Raw genomic sequence first — 20566 nt, forward strand, 5'->3', positions numbered from 1 at the left:
ACGTCTCCTCCACTGAAGCCTTCCCTTCTGAGGAGGAGACATCCGAGTCAGCATCAAATTAAAAAATTGTGCCGTAAATCTTAACTACTGCATAAAAAACATTGTTTGGTCATAGTTTTATTGATCGGATCTCCTTTTTTCATTTCTTATTAACCTTTAGCTTCAAGTCAAACTCCCTTCATCAGCTAAATCCCCATAGAATAAGAATGGGATGGTCAGGGTAGTGGAATTAACATACCCATATCATGCAACGAGCCTATTACAATGTGTCATAATGCGCATCAGAAAAAATTGCAGTGAGTATATTTCCCCCAGTGGTGCAGCCCCTTCACCAAAGCAGGATATTGGTCGCGTGTGCGCTGCCGCTTGGCCAGGCTGTCTTCGTCGCTGATCCCGGCCATCAGGTACTTGAGCCCGGTGATCCACGTCCGCGCGTCCTCCGCCGTCCCACACACCAGGTCCAGGCTGTGCATGTGCTCGCCGTGGTACAGGCTGAAGCAGCAGTTGGGGTCGAAGCTGCCGTCCGAGTAGCGCTGGAAGATCTCTGACTGCTTCCCCTCACACACCTCCCGGATCGAGTCGATGGAGACTGCACACAAAGGAAACCAAAGCGATTAGACATCTTTAATTAAACCACATCGATATTGTTTGTGCTGATAGGAACTGTAATGGTGTCTTACAAAGTCACATTTTAAACATATAACCATATAAACCGTATAACTCTTTGTCATTGTATAACAGTATATAACAAAATTGTGTTCAGGTGTTAATCTTGAGCAGCATGTTTCTGGAGGTAGGAGAAACCGTAGCAACCGGAGGAAACCTGGCTGCCTTCAGTCTCCTTTAATCCTCTGAAACGGTGCAGCGCCTCCTGGGTTTGTCCCCGTTTCAGACCGTGGTGTCCTGCACTGCTCAGCTCCACCATCTTGCCCCGTTTGTCCCTTTTTTGTTTCCTGTTGCGCCCCATGTGACACCTCCCGGTCTCAAACGTCTTAATAAGCTAGCTGTTTGTTTACTTTTAAAAAACTGCTTTCCTCAGGACCATTATGGCAAAAAAATGCAGCTGTGCCAAGAGAGAGGGAGGCTGCTGCTTGTTTACACGTAGTTCATAATGACTACAACCATGACTAAAATCTCCACATCTTTTCATCAGCAAAAGACAAAACAAAAATGAAAAGAAGTAATTGAAAACATTTAAACGTCTGATGTCCGGTCCCAGTCAATGTGGCAGAAGCTCCATGAAGCAGCAGAATGTGTCATTATTATATTAAATACCATAAAAGTTGACCAAATACATTTTGAACTTTGACATTTTCATTGACTAAAACAAAACAAAAAACAGCAAACAAATATATGACGAAAAACGAAATTAAGTTGTTTTTTGTTGTTGATTTCTTAAGACATGAACTAACTTCAAATATGCAGTCTAATTGAAGTCCCCGCCATTCTCCTCTCCTGCTGTGCACCGAGAGTTGTAAAGCAGCTCAAATGATTACTCTAAAGAGCGCTTGGAAAGAAGTTATAATAACCTCAGGATTTATATTTATTTATTCTTTATTTGACCAGGAAGGTCCCACTGAGATCAGGAACCTCATTTCCAGAGGAGTCCTGGCCCCAGGGGGGAACCTATTGCACATGTTTTTATTGGTAGGGGAAACCCAAGTCCCCTCCTGGAACCGCCACCTTAACGTGGTGGAGGGGTTTGAGTGCCCGAATGATCCTGGGAGCTCTGTTGTCGGGGGCTTCGTGCCCCTGGTAGGGTCTCCGAAGGCAAACAGGTCCTCGGTGACGGGTCAGACAAAGAAGCCCCTTATGAGAGACCAACAGGCCCTGTTAGAATCATGAGGCCGTCCTTCTGTCGACCCACCACCTGCAGGAGGAGTCATAAGGGGCCGGAGCAATGTGATTTGGGCAGCTCCAACCGCTGCCCCCATGACCCGGCAACAGACAGATGGAAGAGGATGGAAGAGGATGGATGGATGGATGGATGGAAGATGGATGGATGGATGGATGGAAGATGGATGGATGGATAACCCGAGTACCTTCAGGAACCCACACCGACACGGGGAGAACATGTCTTCTTAGCTAAAACTATTACAATGGTTCTTTTAGTAAGACAGAAGGTTTGTTTACCTGCTTTACTAGTTTCGGTCACTTCCTATGATCTTCTTCAGAAGCGCCCTCTGGTTGTAAAAGTATGGATCCATCATCCGAAATGTATATAAACCGAGAGAAGGCGTCAGTCAGTAGGGGGCGCTCTCCCTATTGACTGGTAAATCCATGTAAGCTGCCTACAACACGTCACCGCCACCACCAGGTGACACTTCTGAGGAAGATCACAGGAAGTGGTCGAAACTAGAAAAGCAGGTAAGCAAACATTCTGTCTGACTACATACTACCATCTTTCATAGATCCACAGAAAAGCCATGTCCAGGTGGGAATCAAACCTGTGACGTTCTTGTTGTGAAGAACAATAACGAACCCAATACTAGTTATCAGAAACAACAGCAGGAGAGGGACCAGGGGCGGATCTGGGGTCAGAGCCGGGAGACACAGAGAACCATACCATAAATTAAACCTATAGTTTCCCTGCTAAAAGTAGAATGTGAATATCTAAGGAGTACTAGAATATAATGCCACACATCACTTATAGCAGCTGGTCATAAAACACTCAAACCACAAAAACATGCCTGTGACTTTAATCTTGTTACAGCTGAAATCAGTCTTTTGACAGTTCAGTTGCTCTTGTGAGTTAAGTGGCTTGAAAAGAGCGAGAATTTTCACTGAGTAAACATGAAGAGATCTGAGTTTGCTGTCTGAAAAAAAAGAACATTCCAAAAGAGTAGAGGTTTCTGCGCCAGTTGAGAGGCAATCAATCCATTCAAATAAATAGATTAAGAGCGCAGCCCAGTGCGGGAAGAGAACGTTTAAGTTCCGACAGAAACTGTGTGAAAACCAGTCAGGCTGCACTGATGGGGCTTCAGTGTGTGGTAGGAGTTCAGCACATTCTAATCGAATTAGTCAGACTCGGGCGCTTCTTCTATCCCTCGTTTTGAGAAGCATCCAATTTCACTCTTTGAAACCCCGAAAAGACACATCATTGTTTTGTTTCCAAGTGTTAAATCTGCCGTAGAGGGTTTAGGAGAAATTAAAGTGCTCCTGTATATGCTGTGAAAGGTCAGAACACACAGGTCTGCCTCTCACCGTGCTTCCTGTACTCCTGATCGTCCATGTGAGTGAAGTGAGAAGAAATTTATACATGATTTAGATTTTTTCTTTTTTTTTTATAAATAAAAAACTGAAAAGTGTGATGTGCAAAAGTACCGGACCCCCTTTCCTTTTAGTGCAGCCAGTTGCCTGATGATGATTTCTGAATGATCACATGTTGACCTAATGACTAAATAGAGTCTACCTGTGTGTTTCTAATGTCAGTTCAAATACAGCTGCTCTGTGATGGTCAGAGGTCTGTGAAGAGACTATTGTGGAGCAGAAGCATCATGAAGTCCAAGAACACACCAGACAGGTCCGGGATAAAGTTATTGAGAAGTATAAAGCTGGGTTTGGTTATAAACATATTTCAAAAGCTTTGAACATCTCTCAAAGTACAGTTAAATACACCATCCAGGAATGGAAAGAGTCTGGCATCACTGCAAACCTACCAAGATCCGGCCGTCCTCCTAAACTTACAGACCGAACAAGGACAGCACTGACCAGAGCTGTTACCAAGAAGCCTATGATGACCCTGGATGAACTGCAGAGAGCTACAGCTCAGGTGGGGGAAACTGTCCACAGGACAACTATTAGTCGTACACTGAACCAATATGACCTTTTTATATAAGATGGCATCTATTATAGAAAACGCTATCTCAATGGCCGCCGCCTGGGCGCCGCCATGTTTATTTCCCATACCGACTTTGAAGCTAAGCAGGGACGGGCCTGGTTAGGACTGGGATGGGAGACCGTTTGGGAACACCAGGAAGCCTGGCGACAGTAGTGAGTTTGTGCGTGGTTGGTGGTGGGGGCTGATGTGCGCATCATTGTTCAGCAACTTTGAGCGTCTGGAAAAGCGCTATATCCGCGGCCGGCCCCCACGTGATGGTCCCACCAGCCGCGGGCATTGACGACGGGTCCATATGGACCGCGGTGCTGCTGTCCGAGGACAACCCGCCGTCACAACAACGCGAGTGCACGACATCTGACTGCCGTGCGTGTGCGCGCATCCAAACAGGGCGGTGTGTGTGTGCGTGTGTGCATCCAAACAGGGCGATGTGTGTCATCGTCACTCACCGCTAACCTGCAGACGCTCCGCACAGATACAGTTACATCCTCCAAAAGACATCTGCGCGTCTTTGTTTAAGTCTCTCCTGCAGTGACCGAGGCTGTGGTTCATTATAGATCCAGGCAGTATTCCGTCTCTAAAGCTTTGTCTCCGAAAAACAGTACACGCAAAACATTGCCCAAAAGCCTCTAATCACACGCGCTGCCCCGACTGATTTCTCCTCCGTGTGAGTAAAAGCGAAAATGAAACTACAACTTAACGAGCGCATGGCCTGCACTGCGTAGTTTTTTTCTTTTTTTTTTTTGCTGCTGTACCATTTGTTTTCTATTTTGCTTTCACGTATTGTGAGCCCAGAGGTACATTTTATTCTAAAGCAGCTTTGAACGCATTGCCAATTTTATTGTAAAGTTATAAATACTGTCTAACAACGATCATTAGGTTATTTCATTTCAAAACCTACTTATTATTTTTTTATTGTACACTACCGTGATGCACCAAACCACTGGTCCTGCACCGTCAACCAAACCGTTAGAGCTGAACCCCTAATATTTATCCATACTTATTCCACTGTCTCTTGAATTCTATTCCCTGAGTTTAGCGAACATATTGTCGTTGTAGTATATAAGACAAGACTACGGGTGCATCAAACACTCCAATTGCAGATTGTTTGAAAAAAAATTTAGCATTCATTATTTTACACATTTGTAGTGGCCATAGTTTTTGGAATGGGTTGGGAACCACTGGTCTACAGCTGAACTGTGTGACGGGTTGGACATTTCTTTGTAATCACTCATAATCTCAGAATATCAAATGTGGAGACTAGCGAGGCCCGGCCAAAGGCCGGGTCTCAGCTAGTTCTTAAAAGAAAACCATAAGAAGTCTTCGTGGCAACAGCTCTGGTCAGTGATTGTGTGTCACTTAGTGTGTGTCTTTCACATAAAATGTCAATTAAATATGTTTATGGTTCATAGTATGGCAAAATTTTGAAAAGTTAAAGGGGTGCCCGTGCATACCACTGTATATCTGACAGATATTGCGATTCAATATGTGATTTTAATGTTATAGCATATAGCTATAGCGTATATTATATATTTCATGCAATTGAGCTGCATTTATACTTCTAAAACAGCTGTTGCTATTACATTACAGCTGAATGTATCAAGATACAAATCTGTGAGAGACAGAGGCATTTAAAGGTGTTTTCAGAAAAACATCCTTAGTTTTAATCATACTCTCATAAACGTGTCGCTCTCACTGCTCTATATTCAGCTACATAAATGCATTCTCCGAATCACACACTCCAAAACGCTGCAAGAAAACACTTTAGTTACACAGCTTTAAAGCATAGGAAGACAGCCGGGTCGAGCAATCTGCTTGTTCAAATAAAAATCACATAAAAAAATATGATGATTTTAAAAAGCATAATGTGTGACTCACTCTTGGCCTTCTCGTTCTTGCGCGAGGGTCTCCAGCGGATGCAGGACTTGTGCTGGTCCAGGAAGAAGAAGCGCACCAGGCCTTTGGAGCCTCCACGCAGCTTCACCATCTGCACGCCCATCTGCATGGAGTTCATGCACTTCTCCACTGCAAAGACACACAACAACAACAGAGTCAGAGGAGAGGCGAGACGAGGGCAATCTGAAGACGAGCGAGTGTCGGAGGAACCCAGCGGAACAGACGGAGCTGTCAGAGCCAAACACACTTCAGCAGAGGGGATACAGACTTTAAAAGAGGTGAGGCGCCCAGTCTGGGGGTCATAACGGACGCAGACCTGAACATTACGTCAGTAACCAGCACTACACTCGCCCACTGCTGCAACAACCACTGACACAAACAAACTAATGCATGTAGGTCCATTTCTTTTTCTGATATTGGTCAGTTTGTTCGGTATAAAAGCAGATCAATAGTATGGGTTAATTTGACCCGTGGCTGTGGTAAAGAGTCTCTGCTCCATGAGATTAACTACATTTTTTTAGATTTTATTATTTTTAGTTGAAAGGAGCAGCTGAGGGGGCGAGGGCATCTGTTCCGGATGCCTCCTGGCCGCCTCCCGCAGGAGGTGTTCCAGGCATGTCCTAGTGGGACAAGGCCTTGTGGAAGACCCAGGACACGCTGGAGGGCCTATGTCTCCGAGCTGGCCTGGTGTCGCCTCGGGGTCCCCCCAGAACAACTGCAGGAGGTGTGCGTGGATCGGGAAGTTTGGGCATCTCTGCTGAGACTGTTGCCCCCGTGACCCGGCCCCGGATAAAGCGGAAGAAAATGGATGGATGGATGATTTTTAGTGTTAATTTGTCCTTTAAATCTGGAGGTTCGACTCCTTGGGTAAAGTGAGCCACAAGACCACTGTTTTTTAAAGCCAAAAATCGACGATTTTCTTCATTGCCAGAATGCCAAGGGCCAAAACAATTGTTGCCCTAAGTAAAGCAACTTTTTGCTACAAATATAAGTTTTGCAAATCATATATGACCTAATGGGGTGTTTTGCCAGGAAATGTGAAGATATTGACAGTATTTTCCACATTTTAGAATACTTTATCACTGATTTAGTCTCTAATTTATGAATAAATGTTCTCTCAAAATCCTCTTGGGGCCAAAGGTTTTATGCTTTATGCTGCTTACCTGTGATATATGATTCTGTTTATACACAATAACCACCAAAGCAAAAAGTGGCTCACCTTACCCCACTCTCCAATAATGAGACCAAAGTGGCCCAAAACTTGATCATTTAAATAGAGCTTTGCCTGCAGCTTCTCCCCTTAGCATGAAAGTTAATTCAATCCAAAAATCAAGATTAAAACAATATGAGGGAAAATATTGTGATTACTACAGTACACTGCATATATATTTTTATTATCCATATCTCCCAGTCCTTTCCATTATTATAAACAACCCAGCACAGATGACAACTCGAACGACCCTTCTCCACGTCTGCCCAGCACTGGGAGAATGTAGTTCACCTGAGGGAGTGTCCGACTGTCGGCCCGCCGTTCACATGTAGGTCAGGAGCCCGTCAGGAGCCCGTCAGGCCTGACCTAATCTCTGAGGATTGTGGAGCATATGTCCCGCTCAGGTGAGGAGCTGCAGATGGCTGTGTGAGCACGTGCTGCTCTACATAAGAAGCCAAACCACACCGGGAGCGGCAGGACCTTAGCGCCAGGCGTCTCCGGTCAAGTCCCAAAAAAAAACATGCTCACTGGGACTCGGACGTGCTTGAACCGTCTGTTTCGGGTTTTCGACACTCGAGAGGCAACGGTTTAGGGACGACGAGTGGCCAATTTGCTCTTGTTAAAGTTTCATATCAATTTCAGGCTAGCTTTTGTTAGCATTTCTGTGACCGTGAACCTGAAAGTTATGAAAGAGCTTACAAACTCATCCCTGTGAGGAAATCGGATGCTAGAAATACATTGGAAAAGTTAAGAATTCCCCCGCTCCCTCTTCATAGTGTGCAAACAAAAGCTAAATATGAATATCATACCGGGCCTTTAACAAAAACTTTTTCCTGAACATGATGAAATTGTCAAATATTCCTCAAAAGGTGTTTCAGTGCTTCCCTGAATCTGCTTTTCTTATTAAATAAACAATACCAGTCACGAATAGACATTTGGCATCATAAAGTTTGGTAAGATACATTTGTCTTTAGATCCCAGGTTTTATGCCTTGTGGGTCCTGCACTAAAGAAAGTTACTTGGTTGTTCCAGCTCAAAATCACAGACTCAGACTTAAATGGAATAAATGGACGCCATCTTTCAGTTTAATGGTTCGAAATGCTAAATAATGTAGTATGGGGGGAAAAAAAAGCATTGTTTAGGTACCGGCGTCTTAAACCAAGCATCGCTGTATCGGGACAAAAAAAGAAAGAATGAAGCTCAGCCCAGCTTTCCGTTTCCAGAATACACACTTTTCCTAGACAGAATAAGGGCTCTTCAAGTTCCCGATGTGCGAGATTGACAAGTGTATCAACCAATCAGAGAAAAACAAAACAAACGTGAACGATCTGAAGGATACAAGGAGTCATCAGCAACTCGGTTCAGCTTTGAAACGTAGGAGAATTCAACATCTACGCCGGTACTTTCTATTTAATTCGGTCTTGACATCGTGCTCTGTGATTAGATCAGTGTTTCTCAACTGGCTAAAGTGGGTCATGGAACCGTCATTAGTGGGTCACCAGCCTTTCAGTATTTACACTGTAAAGACACTCAAAAACTCTGTTAAAATGACTTGGCATGAGTTGTTTTAGTTCAGATTCCACTGTATGTGTTTCTTCAAAGCTTAAATCAACGACAATCTGTAAAGAAGCCCATGCCAGGCTGAAACGTGTTGACGTCCCATGATCAATGAAGGACTTTTAACTGTATCAGAGTGCCCTTGGACATTTCATTCTACGGTTTACACCCAGTTTGAATGATTGCCCTCTTGATCTCGTCCTGGTGGGTGTTGGAACGGCAAAATCTTTGAGAACCGCTCAACTAAAAGTGTCTTATGGGTTGGAGAGTAAATCGAAATAATGGGATATATAGGGATAAATATGTCATATGTCAAAAATGGCCCAGCCCTGATCAAGACGACAGTGTATTCCTACTTTTCTCTGGTTTTAAAATTTGACTTGGAAAAAAACTCTCAAAAGCGCATGTTCTACAATTCCACTAATACGAAGTTAAGGTGGAACTAAAGTCGAGCAATGTCACCATTTACGGAGAAATTTAAAAGCCTGTTGGAGTCGTTGGTTTCAGATCCTGCACCCAGCCCTTACCCATATATCCCAGCCTCCACTTCCATGTCACGGCGCTGGACAGGACCCCATCCTGGCCCCGCTCCACTTGGGGCACGTCCTGCGCTGGTCGTGTCCCGCCGGGGTGAGGGTGTTTGGCCAGGTCGTCTGTGTAATCCGGGTCCTGGTCTCTGGTCCCCTTCCCCTTACGCTGCTCCTCTTTGTGGGTCAGCCGCTCCCCTTTCATCTTGCCCTCCCTGGGGGGTGTCCGGCCGGCCCCGCGTTGACCCTTACCCCGGTCGAGGCTGAAGGCCCCTTTGGCGGGGGGCCCCGGTTTGTCCGCGGTGGCTGTGGAGTACATCAGCGTTTGGGACAAGCGGCCGCTCTTCCTGGACGACATCCTTCCAAACGCTGCTTCGAGAATCCGCAACCCGGAGCTCGTCGGTGTCGAAAGGTTCTTCTGTCGAAACGCTACAAGAGACGGCAAGGCGTGAAGTGGACGGTCACGCCCATGTTACTGTGAGGTCTGGACGCGAGGCAGAGACGCAGAGAGCTGAATGGGCTGCCCAAGTGAGCGGCGGGAGGCTAAATCCCTCTCAAGCGCTAATCCGCGTTTGGAGATTTACTGATGAGGAAACGGAGCGCACTAAAGAGCGCCATCAGGTAATCCACAGGTTCATCAGCCCACATTTATGGACTTTTATTGACATTTGTGCGTATTTAACCTTGTAGTGACCCAGTGGCTGTATGAGTGGTCATCATGGCACCATTACCTTCCATCACAGTGGTCTCTATCCACCTTATTCCCGGGGTGGTGTATGAAATGTGGCGTATGAAATGAGGCTTCGTAAACAGACTGTAGCTCAGAGAACCACATCCTGAATTGGGACAATGCCAGGGTCATCCGTGCCGAAGGTAACAAGTACCACCGCTGGATCAGAGAAGTGATCGAGAGCAGGAAATGTGCACCAACATCTATGAATCGGGACGGCGGAGCGTACACCGTACCCCACAACTGGGACACCGTCCTGGAGAGGGCGCCAGTCATTGGGGGCGTATATTGAAAGTCAGCCCTTGATCCAAGCTTTTGCCGACCGGCCTCCGGGTCCTTCCCTCCTTCCCTGGGTTGAGAGTCTCAGGGGAGGTGTGGTTGGATTTTTTCTAAGTTTTTTTTTATTTTTATTTTTTTTCCAAGTGGAGTCCATTCACTCTTATTTATTTATTGAAAAAAAGTCCTCAATGTATTTTGCCAATCAAAACATGTTTTATTTTGGAGCTTTTGTTTATGGAGCCCGGCGATACACTCATGATATATAATACTTATATCCTGATATTAGTTTGACTTATTGTTGGTGCGGCCCCCCGACTCGGGGCCCTACAGCACGCATCCCAAGGCTGTTTGATGAAGAGTGAACTCATCTACCATCAAAAACAGTTATACTGTGCAGTAGTGCAGGGCGAAGTGGCCCTGCCCCACTAACCACTAACCCACTGTTAGACAGCGGTTTAACAGTTCCCCCAATGGTAATGGTAAATGGTCACATTCTCTCACCTCCGGTCCCTGACCCAGTTTGGGAACCACAGACTTCAAAGTAACTGAAACCTGCACCTGACGGTTATATTTTTATCACACCACTGAAAATTGGTTAGTTAGTTGTAGACCAAGCACATTCTGAGAACTAGAGTTAGGCCTACTGAAAGTAGGCTTCAGCGCTCATGAGAATACAACGGCTTTTTCTGTCTTCTATTCACCTAACTACAGGCCTGACACTCTACTCGAAACATCAAGAAGATAGTTAAATGAGTGTGCGGCCGATGTAGCCCAGGTCCGCTTAGGCGAGCAGCGCCCGGGCCGGGAGACGGGACAAAGCCGCGCAGGATGCGAGCATGAGGCGAAAACACCGGGACACAGACCGAGTGAAGACGCGAGCGAAGAATCGCTCACTCGTTGGGAGTGACAGGGGGAAGGCGGTCTCTTCAGCTCATCTACTTCACACTGCTCCATTCCGGTGTTGTATGTGGCAAAGTAGGAGTGAGCGCTGTCAGTCAGCCTGTCCATGTAACACCGCACTCATTAATCAGCGAAACATTTGACTGAGATGCGGGGCCCTTGCGACTGCGGGGGCCCTCCGCAACTTACGCAATCTGCGTATAGGAAAAACTGGCTCCGAGGCTTCTCATGTGGCCCCTTATGAAAATGAATTGCCCACCCCTGCTCTAGCCCGTTCAACAAACCTTCTGTCTTACTAAAAGAAGAAAATAACAATAATCTAATCAAAGATGACAGTATGAACCTTTTACAAAGACTGTAGGTCAGTTTAATCTGAAATGTGAAGATTTGACCAATCAACACAAAGCAAAAAGACTGTTTTGATGCTGACCATCCATTCTCTAAGCCTGAAGTACCACATCTGAGTAAAGTCTTTGTGAAAGATCGCAGAATTAGAAATATCCACAGAGGTTAAGGGGAAACAACTTGGCCAACACACCCACGGGTCAGAAAAATCTTCGACGGAGCGAAGTCAAAAGTTTATTGTGAGCAGATAATCGTGGCTCGTAGTGTCGTCTCAGCTGTGACAGCTCGTGTTCCCACACAGTTGACGTCTCTAAAGCTCATAAAAAGTGGATTAGAGCGGACAGCCCCCCATCTTTGACGTAAAGGCTCATAGGGCTTAGGAATAAGGTGGAGAGGATGCTCCAGGATCAATTATTTTGTAGGTTTTCTGTTGAGAAGCTCCGTGATCTGAGAAAATCTTAAGAAATTGATCCTGCAGCATTCTATAGAGAGCACCTTTTTTTTCCCACATAAAAATGTGCATAATGCATCTTAAATACCTTGGATCAGTCCTCAACCTCAACTAAGAAATCTCAAAAACAATACAAAGCAATCTAAATTCATTCAAACTTAATCGACACTGTATCCCAAACCAGGCCGCCCTCGTGTGCCTGACGCTATGAGATTCATACATATTTCATACTGTTTGACAGCATGAGCCCAGGCCACGCCCTCAGACACAACACACATCAGGTCATTATACAATCAAACTATAAAGATTATGGACGCCAATCCACTTCCATCACTGCACTCTCCTCCAGAAGTCTGAACTGCTATTAGCTATTGCTTTAGCGATTCATGCTTCCTCACACTGACATTCAAATGTTTCAATAATCTGCCCCTGAGCCTCTCAGTTCATTTATACAGAGACAAAACGATAACAGAGTCACAGAGGCTCCATCAATAACTGTACGATTCCTCACAGCAAGACTTCAGTGCCTTTGCATATAAACGTGCAAAGTTGTGGAACTCATTACCCACAGAACTTATAACCATGACTGAGTGAAATGGAAACAGAATTGAACCCATCGGAAAAAGGACCGAGTTTGTGTGAATAAATGATTTGTACGGTGAATATAGGCAAGTTTTCAGAATGAAATTGAAAATGAGCTACTAATGTCATTTTAATGCAGTGTAGAAAACCAGGGTGTGGGGTTGAAAATGAGCACTAACTATACACTCTCTTTGCATAGCATCAGACAGCTTGTTTTGTACTACGTTAAACTGCAATGTCCCTGTCAAATAAATGAATACATTTCAGTCCTGAGTCAAGTAAGATTGAGCTCAATGCTCTATGGTACAAAAGCGGAGTATCGAGTCACAAAAAGAACTGGGATTTGCCAATTACAAAAGGACTTGTGCTTATGAACTAAACTGTAGTAATAAAAAGGGCTTACACTTGTACTGCACTTCACACAAGCTTGTCCTGCTTGTCCCAGAGTCAGGACTAAACACGAAGAGTCAGCATTTAAAGGATCAGTTTTTCATACTGAGATATGTTCTTACCTGAGCTTAGACGAGTTGATGCATACCTGTCTGGTCTTTGTGCGTGCTCTCAGTCACGCAAAACGACCAAAGATGTTGTTAGCATTTGGCCTCTCCCAATGTATTCCTATAGCTCCAAACGGGGTGAAGTTGGAAGTTACCAAGCACTTCCACGGGCACGCACAAAGACCAGACAGGTACGTATCAACTCGTCTAAGCTCAGGTAAGAGCATATCACAGTATGGAAAAACGGTGGCCTGTTCCTTTAAGATTTTCTGCAGCTAAAATCTGGAACAATCTTCCTGAAGAGGTGAGACAGGCCTCGACTCTGACGACGTTCAAATCCGGGCTGAAAACAGTTCTGTTCAGCCGCGCAGCTGACACTGAAACTGTTGTATCCGCACTTTTCACTTTTAAAGTCATTCATTATTGACTGTGTTGATGTTTTATGGATTGATCTGATCTGCTTTCTTGTGATTTAATGTAACTGTGTGATGCACTTTGAATTTTGCCTTGTGCTCTGCAAATAAACTCCAGTCATTATCCATTCACTCCATACTCAGTGATAGTAAGCTTTACTCTACCCTCTGCTCTGGTGCATGAGGTGTGGGCTATGTGACAATCGATTCTATCACTTTTACAAATGATGACAAATAGAGCTTTGCACACTGAAGAGAAAGACTGAATAAATGCCATGAAGGATCCAAGGATAGGCTACTTTACGAATAAGGAACTGAGAGTTTCACCTGTGTCTTATATTTCCAATATAAGACACATGGGAAGACCAAAGACTTCGATTATAAACACATGTAGCGCCTCTTTAGTCCTGCTGAGTTAGAGACAGAAAAGCTCTGGACTGAGGAGCCTGGCAGCTAAACGAGGCCATTGGCATTAGCGTCCGCCATCGTGTCTGCTGAAAGCTCCGGGCTTGGGTTTCAGAAGCAGGTAAAGAGCTGACAGTGCAGACTGTGCTTGAGATCGTAATAGAGCGATCTCATAAAAAGGACAGGTCATCAGCCCTGCAGATCGGAAGACAGTCGTCAGATATCAGACTGCGACTGTCAATCTGTGCCATCGGTCCCTTCAGCCGCCACCGACCACCAGCTCACACGCTGCATTCCCACAGGCATGGAGGGGGAAACTCGTTGGACACACTGAATTTCACATTTAGAACCCTTAACTCGCATAAAAGGTTGATCCACTCGCTTGAGGTGACGTTTGGAAGATGGAAACAGATTAGTCGCAAAAGGTTTGATGTAGCGAATAAAAAGAACACGTGACAACTGTGGACTGGAGAGGACAGAAGTGAAGAAGAAAATAATCCATCAGTCACAGGAAATATTTATTTCCCCGAGGTGCAGGAGCTCAAACATCGCTGCACTGTCTTTGCCGCTGTGTTTATGCAAACAACTTGGGCTGGGACATTCATCAAGTATCGCAATACTTTCAATACTTGTGTTTTAAGGCATTTTTTATCCACACTTTTTCAGTAACAGTTACACAGCACTTTGTGCACTAGATGCACGTTTGTCATTTTTATATTCGCTACTGCCACCTCTGGTCTTGCATGTAACACCATAAGCTCCACAACTTATTAATTGTCCGTGAGAGTAAATACTACGCTGACAGAAAAGGCGAAGGGACAGAGGGATATTGTACATCCAATTACACAATGGAGATCATTTTTTTCACCCAAACTTGGCTGTAAATACTGTTAAAGTGACGCTAGCCCACAGTTCGCTTTGCCCGTTAGCCTGCTAGCTTCTTCTTCGTGATTCCATTAGTGTGTATTGGTTGCTCCGGTCCGGTGGCAGTCAAGTTGGAATTGTGGACACAACGACAGTGTACATTTTCAGGAGGTGGGAATCGAACTCCTGACCTTCCGATGATGAGACGCTCTACCATCTGCGCCACTGTCACCTCTAGTCCCTTTAACACTTTGATTAATGTCAAATGGCATTGGGTTTATAAACGTTGGACACAGGACTGTTTTCTCTTGACACATGTGAAGTTAAACAAGGGAAAATATTACTTGTCAGAATTGACTTTATCTGGATCAGCCCCCGATCATCATCCCAGCCTTACTGACAACAGTGCCATTGCAGCTAATGGACAGAGTTAGCGACTAATGACGTGCCAATAGACTTTCAAAAGAAAATGTAGAAATCACACTCTGGGATAGTTGTTGTTTGGCCAACATTAAAAGACTTAGCAGTAGTAGTAGTAGTAGTGTGTCGCCAAAATTAACATTAATTTATGGCAAGAGCCGAAAAAAGCTCCATTTAAATCACACACGCACGGTGCGCCCTCTGCTGGGTAAATGCAGCATCCAGCCGACTGCTGTACCCAGGTAACCATCAATTCTAGACAGATGTGCATCCTCTTTGATGTAAACGCAACAAATGACACATTTTACTGTTCAGGAGCATCACACTCAGGATTATAAACAAGACATTTGGAAAAATCTGCCAAAAATAGCAGCTGTGCATATTGGCATCAGCAAAAAACGTCCCAAAAAGAAACTAGAAATGCTGCGCCATTGCGATTGACTGCGGAAATGCGGGAAGCGAATGCAGAAATTGCATAATAAAATTTGCATAAACTGGTAAAATGCATAAAATGTCATGTTGCATAAACTGTATAAACTGCATAAAGTGCATGAATGGGTTAATTTGCATAAATTATGTAAATTGCATAAACTCTTTAAAATGCATAAACTGGTTAAATTCCATAAAGTGGTTACTTTGCATAAATTATTAATGTTGCATAAACTTTTTAAATTCCATAAACTGGTCAAACTGTTGAAAGTGCTTGATTGGCAGAAGCTGCACAAATGGCTGAAAGTCCTGGAGTCTCCCCATTGGCTGGATTCCCCCATACACACCAATGCAAAAATGTCAAACTCCCGTATAAAAAAACTGGAAATCTGCTGAAGGCCAATTTTTTCTCAAAACCCACAAGTTGCAGAAGCTGAACTTACACAAAGTGCAGAAATTGCATAAAATGCAGAAAAAAGTGCAGAAAAGCATGGATTTGCGGCAGCCCCATTATAAGTCATTGGGAAAAATCTCCGACATTTCGGCCGATTGCGGAAAAAACGTAAGTTGCAGAAGTCCCAAAAGTAATAGCATCCTTCTCCTCAACATGCGGAACGTTTTGATGCATAACTTGCATAAATTGCACAAAGCATGAAAGTGCTGAAAGCTCTAGAAAATCGGGAAAAAGATGGAAGAGGAATAATAATAAAGAACATGAAAACCAATAATTGACTGCGGAAGAATTACGCAGTCAATCAAAAAGCCCCATCAGTCGAACTCTATTGCCTTGCCTAAAGACACAACCACAGTCTGCACCAGTCGGCATCATCACAGGCTCCACCCGTCCAAGAGACAGCACTCGTAAACACCAACCTACTTTTGAATACATTTGTACATTTGAATAATGAATACTACAGTCATCACACTTCAGATCAGTGTCCACACAGGGCTCTGCTCGTCTGTGAAGGCCCGCGGTGTGAAGCCTACGGAGCAAATGGAGCTGTCACTTCTCATTCTGCCTGTGCATCAGACGGACGTGTCGGCGCTCATGTGGAAGCCACGTCTCTGATGTTTGCGTCCGAGACAATTTACTGCACAGTGAGGCTAAACAACGTCAGCTAAGGGCTGGACTGGAGGCTGAAACATGAGATAACAGGCTTCGTGCTGTGTCAGATGCCCTCCCATCCTCCTACACTCCAGGCAGGTCAATTACCGAAAGCTCTAATAAGTTAATAGTCCTCCCTTTTGGGTTAATGGAAGTGTTTAGAGCTTAGGGATGAGTACCAAAACCCGGTATCATAACAGCCCTGAGGCCCCATCTGACCAGAGGTATTCATGCCTGTCAGTCATGTGACCTTTGTTGTTTTGGTGGCCACTTTGAATACCAAAGTAGAATTATGCAGTACTACAACATGCAACAATATCACTACTGAGGATATAAAAGAAAGACAACTGATTGACAGTGGCCTTTTTATGTACTTGTAATCATTGCTCAAAAAGATAACAGTAAAAATACAGCCCCACATCATCGATGTATTGCACAAAAATAACCTACAATACATCACGATTTAAAAAAAAAACATGCTACTTTTAACCTTAATTCTAAAAAGCCACATATTATTCATCATTTACATTTCTTTTCATGTGCTTTGTACCCTAGTCGTACAAAGAACTTTCTTAAAAAAAAAAAAAAAATCATAACTCCGCACAGGGCTGGGCTAAAGACATACTTTTTTTTTTTTTTTGACCTACTCAAGAAGTTGTGCTCTACAAGTCACATTGAATCATCTTGCGGGCCGGATTTGGCCCGCGGGCCGCCTGTTGGAGACCCCTGGTTTAGGGACTACTGGTATCGGAAAAAGTATCAAAAGCTGGTACCAAGAAACTCATTATATCTTTAGATCCAAGTTTGGATACTTGTTGGTCCAAGAACTGCATAAAGGACGCTAACATTTTTCAGCTAAAATACACCATACAAATGCAAAAGCAACAGAACCTTATGGAATAGATGAACATTATTGTTCTGTTCTGCCTCAACTGAATGTAATATATGTTTCATCCGCTTCCAGATGTCAACATGAAGCTTTCACTTACACAGTTACTCACAGGTCTAAGAGAAACCAAATGTTTGACTCGAGTTACTCTGCGGTTACTTCAAAACAATATTCTCTACTCTAAGAACTAGGTTACTTGTTTTTACTTTTGGACGGTCACCTCTTCTACAGTCATGGACACAGATCGTCGGTCGTGCAGTCAGAGCGTGTGGAGCTCACCGTGGCCTCGGGGCTTCCCGGGGGCCCGTCTCCCCTGCAGGCACCGGCCGATGCTGGCCTTGTACACGTTGGGCCGGCTGTACCGCTCCTGCGCGCGGGTCCATGTTCCGTACAGGGAGATCTTGGAGAGACTGTCTTTGAAAAACCACAGGTGCACGGATCCCTGGGAGCGAGTGCGGTGCGGCATGCTGACATCGCCCCGGGCAGAGGCATGAAAACAGCGCCACAGACCCGTCAGAGAGGCGTTTGCGTCGGGCCTTTTGGTTCGCAAAGTGACGCGGAGAGACGCTGAGGTTTAGTGACGTAGTTCCATCAGAGAGGCGAAAGAAGCGGAGTCTGCCTGTTGCATTTGCCGCAGGTGTTTCCCCCGTGCGTGTTTCTCAGGGGGGCTCAACAGTCCCGCCCACCTCCGGTCACGTGCCTGGGTCCGAACGCAAAATAACCCGGATACAAACTCTCTACTTATGATAATGCGAAAAAAGACGTCCCGTGAGCACACCACTTTTGTGTTCAAAAACGTTTTTTTTGTGTGTGTGTTCATTTTATGCACTTAGCGTTGGTTTGATAGATAAAAATAAATGGTGAGTTATTAGACACACTTGATTAATAATGGCACCTCATTAAAATTACTGAATCAACCTAATCCAAACCGTTTTCCAAAACTTAAAGGGACATTTCAGGATTTTTCACATAGGGCCTCATTTCCTAGTTATCCAGAGCGTTAATGATTTCTGGAGATATTTTTTTTTGTAATTCATGCAGTTCCTATATTTGAAGAGTTTCGTGGCGCTAGGCTAATGCAAGGCTACGATATCTACGATATCAGCTAGCCTGCATTAAAAACAGTCTGACCCGCTCCACAGAGCACCTGAGGCAAATCCCTTTAAAACCAGACTAACCATATAAATGTCTGTGTCCATAGAATAATTTTTGGAATATATCTGACCTTGCATCACATGAATGATCGCATTTTGAGGGACTATTTTCTAGCAGATCACTCCGCCGCCGCGTAGCTTATACAACCACGAAGCTGATGCTGCTCAAATATAAGGTATTTTAAATGCAAAATGGTTCAAATTATTCTATTATTAAAAGTAAATTATTTGTGTGACAGTGTTTGGTCCACAGTGCGTAGTGCTGCCCCCTGCTGTCCTGACTGAATCCTTGACCATTGTTGGTGTCTATTGACTGAAAACAGTGGAGCACTGCTGCCTCATTAATATGCATGATGTTGCTCATTAATATGCATGACATCATCAAAAGGATCGATATCGGAATAAATGTTTCAGTATCGTTTCGTCCCGTAACACATCGCGATACGTCGGAAAATCTACATCCTGTCACAGTCCTAATCGTGACAAATCTGATCATTCCAAAAATAAACCCACACAATGAATCGATAAATTCCAATGAGAGGATGAAAGATCATACACATCAATTTAAATTCATATTTTATTCATTTTCTTTTGTCACATTGTTACAGAGGAAAGAGTGGCCAAATGTTTTACTACTTTACGGTTAAAACATTTGAACATGAAGCGATGAATTTTGTCCATTGCCACGTGAACCAAAAGAAGAACATTACCCTGGTCGAAGGGATGGCGTCGCCTGGACCACTTTTCTTTTCTTTTTTTTACACATTCTGTCATATTTGATCAGTTTCAGTCCCCAAGCTCTTCTCCTCACTCCACCCATTTACAGTACATGATCGAAAACGACCTGAGAGGGAATCTCTGATGGCACATCCAGGTCCTACAGAGGATGTCCCTAAAAGGCGGCCTCCTCCAGGACTTGCCAATCAAAGGTTAAAGCTAAAACCTTCCAAACCTACAGTGAAAACCAGATTCACATTTAAAGTTGTGGCGTTTGTGAAAAGCCATGGCTGTGCTCCGAATGTTAGCATAGCGAGTAAACAGGCCTAAAAGCTTCTTTATTTCCTCCTTTGTGCTCCATCTGGGGGAGCCTGAGCAGTCACCCGGACTCTCACTGACCTTTACAGCCTGTTCTGCTGCCTGGCGGAGCGTGTAGGGAGCAGTGTCTTACATGATGGGGGATTAGTGTCCAGTGCACGGCTCTGTGTGCCCGTGCGCTGTCCGTGGTGCTGAAATGCTCCACTCAAATCCGTGGTACAGTCTATCGTCACACAAATAGAGTGTCATTTTCATGTGACTTAAACTTGACTTACATTTGAGTAAAAATAATGTGGACAATGTGTGTTGTAGATGATAGATGATACTTTATTGATCTCACAGATGGAGAAATTACATATTGTGTATGTGTATGTCTTGGTTGAAAATATGTCTTGGTTGAAAATATGTTGAAAATATGTGTTGTGTATGTCTTGGTTGAAAATAAACAATAACAAGCTTGTTGGAACAACCCCAGTGAATGTGCTGGAATCAAAGCTACAACATATATTGTTAAATTGTGGTAGCAGAAACACCTAAATGGATACATCATGCAAAACTGTGGCTTAAACATTCTGGGAACCTCAGTACTGATAGTTTATACTTTAAAGTTTGAAATAATGTATTTGTAAAGAAAAGACAATAAGCAGTTTGGAACCTGGGCTGCTGTTCGTTACACTGGTTTAATTTACGAATTTGTCGTCTCAGTTTTGTGAGCTGATTTAGGACAGTTTCGATGCACTGAATCCAAAAAGCACATTGGTTTTGCTCAATCAGGTCAAGCTTTGTTATGATGTGTTCCGTCCTGGTGCCTGTCTGTCCAAAATTAGGGGGAGACTGGGGTTAGTCGGTTACATTTGTGCAGATACAGTATTTTGGTACACAAATGTCTTATAAGAAAATAATATAAGCCTTTATTGATGTGACAAGGGAGGAATTCACTTCCATAAGCTCTCAAGAAACTGTCTATCATGTGCAAACAATAAAATAGTGAATAGAGGTATCTTTTATACAATCAATAAAAAGCTTTAAAGGGGGGGTAT

General features: G+C 44.1%; 1 protein-coding gene across 1 annotated transcript in view; it reads right to left on the reverse strand.

The window, feature by feature from the left end:
• The window catches only part of plch2a (phospholipase C, eta 2a), a 103445-nt gene that overhangs the window by 55811 nt on the left and 27068 nt on the right, over window positions 1-20566 (reverse strand). The window contains exons 2-3 of the mRNA XM_079558015.1: window positions 5717-5863; window positions 333-589 (exon numbers count right to left, since the gene is read on the reverse strand). Of these exons, the coding sequence (XP_079414141.1) occupies window positions 333-589; window positions 5717-5863 (404 nt within the window). The remainder of the gene's footprint in view (window positions 1-332; window positions 590-5716; window positions 5864-20566) is intronic.

Source organism: Gobius niger (assembly GCF_951799975.1).
Source record: "Gobius niger genome assembly, chromosome: 6".
NCBI classification, from domain to species: domain Eukaryota; kingdom Metazoa; phylum Chordata; class Actinopteri; order Gobiiformes; family Gobiidae; genus Gobius; species Gobius niger.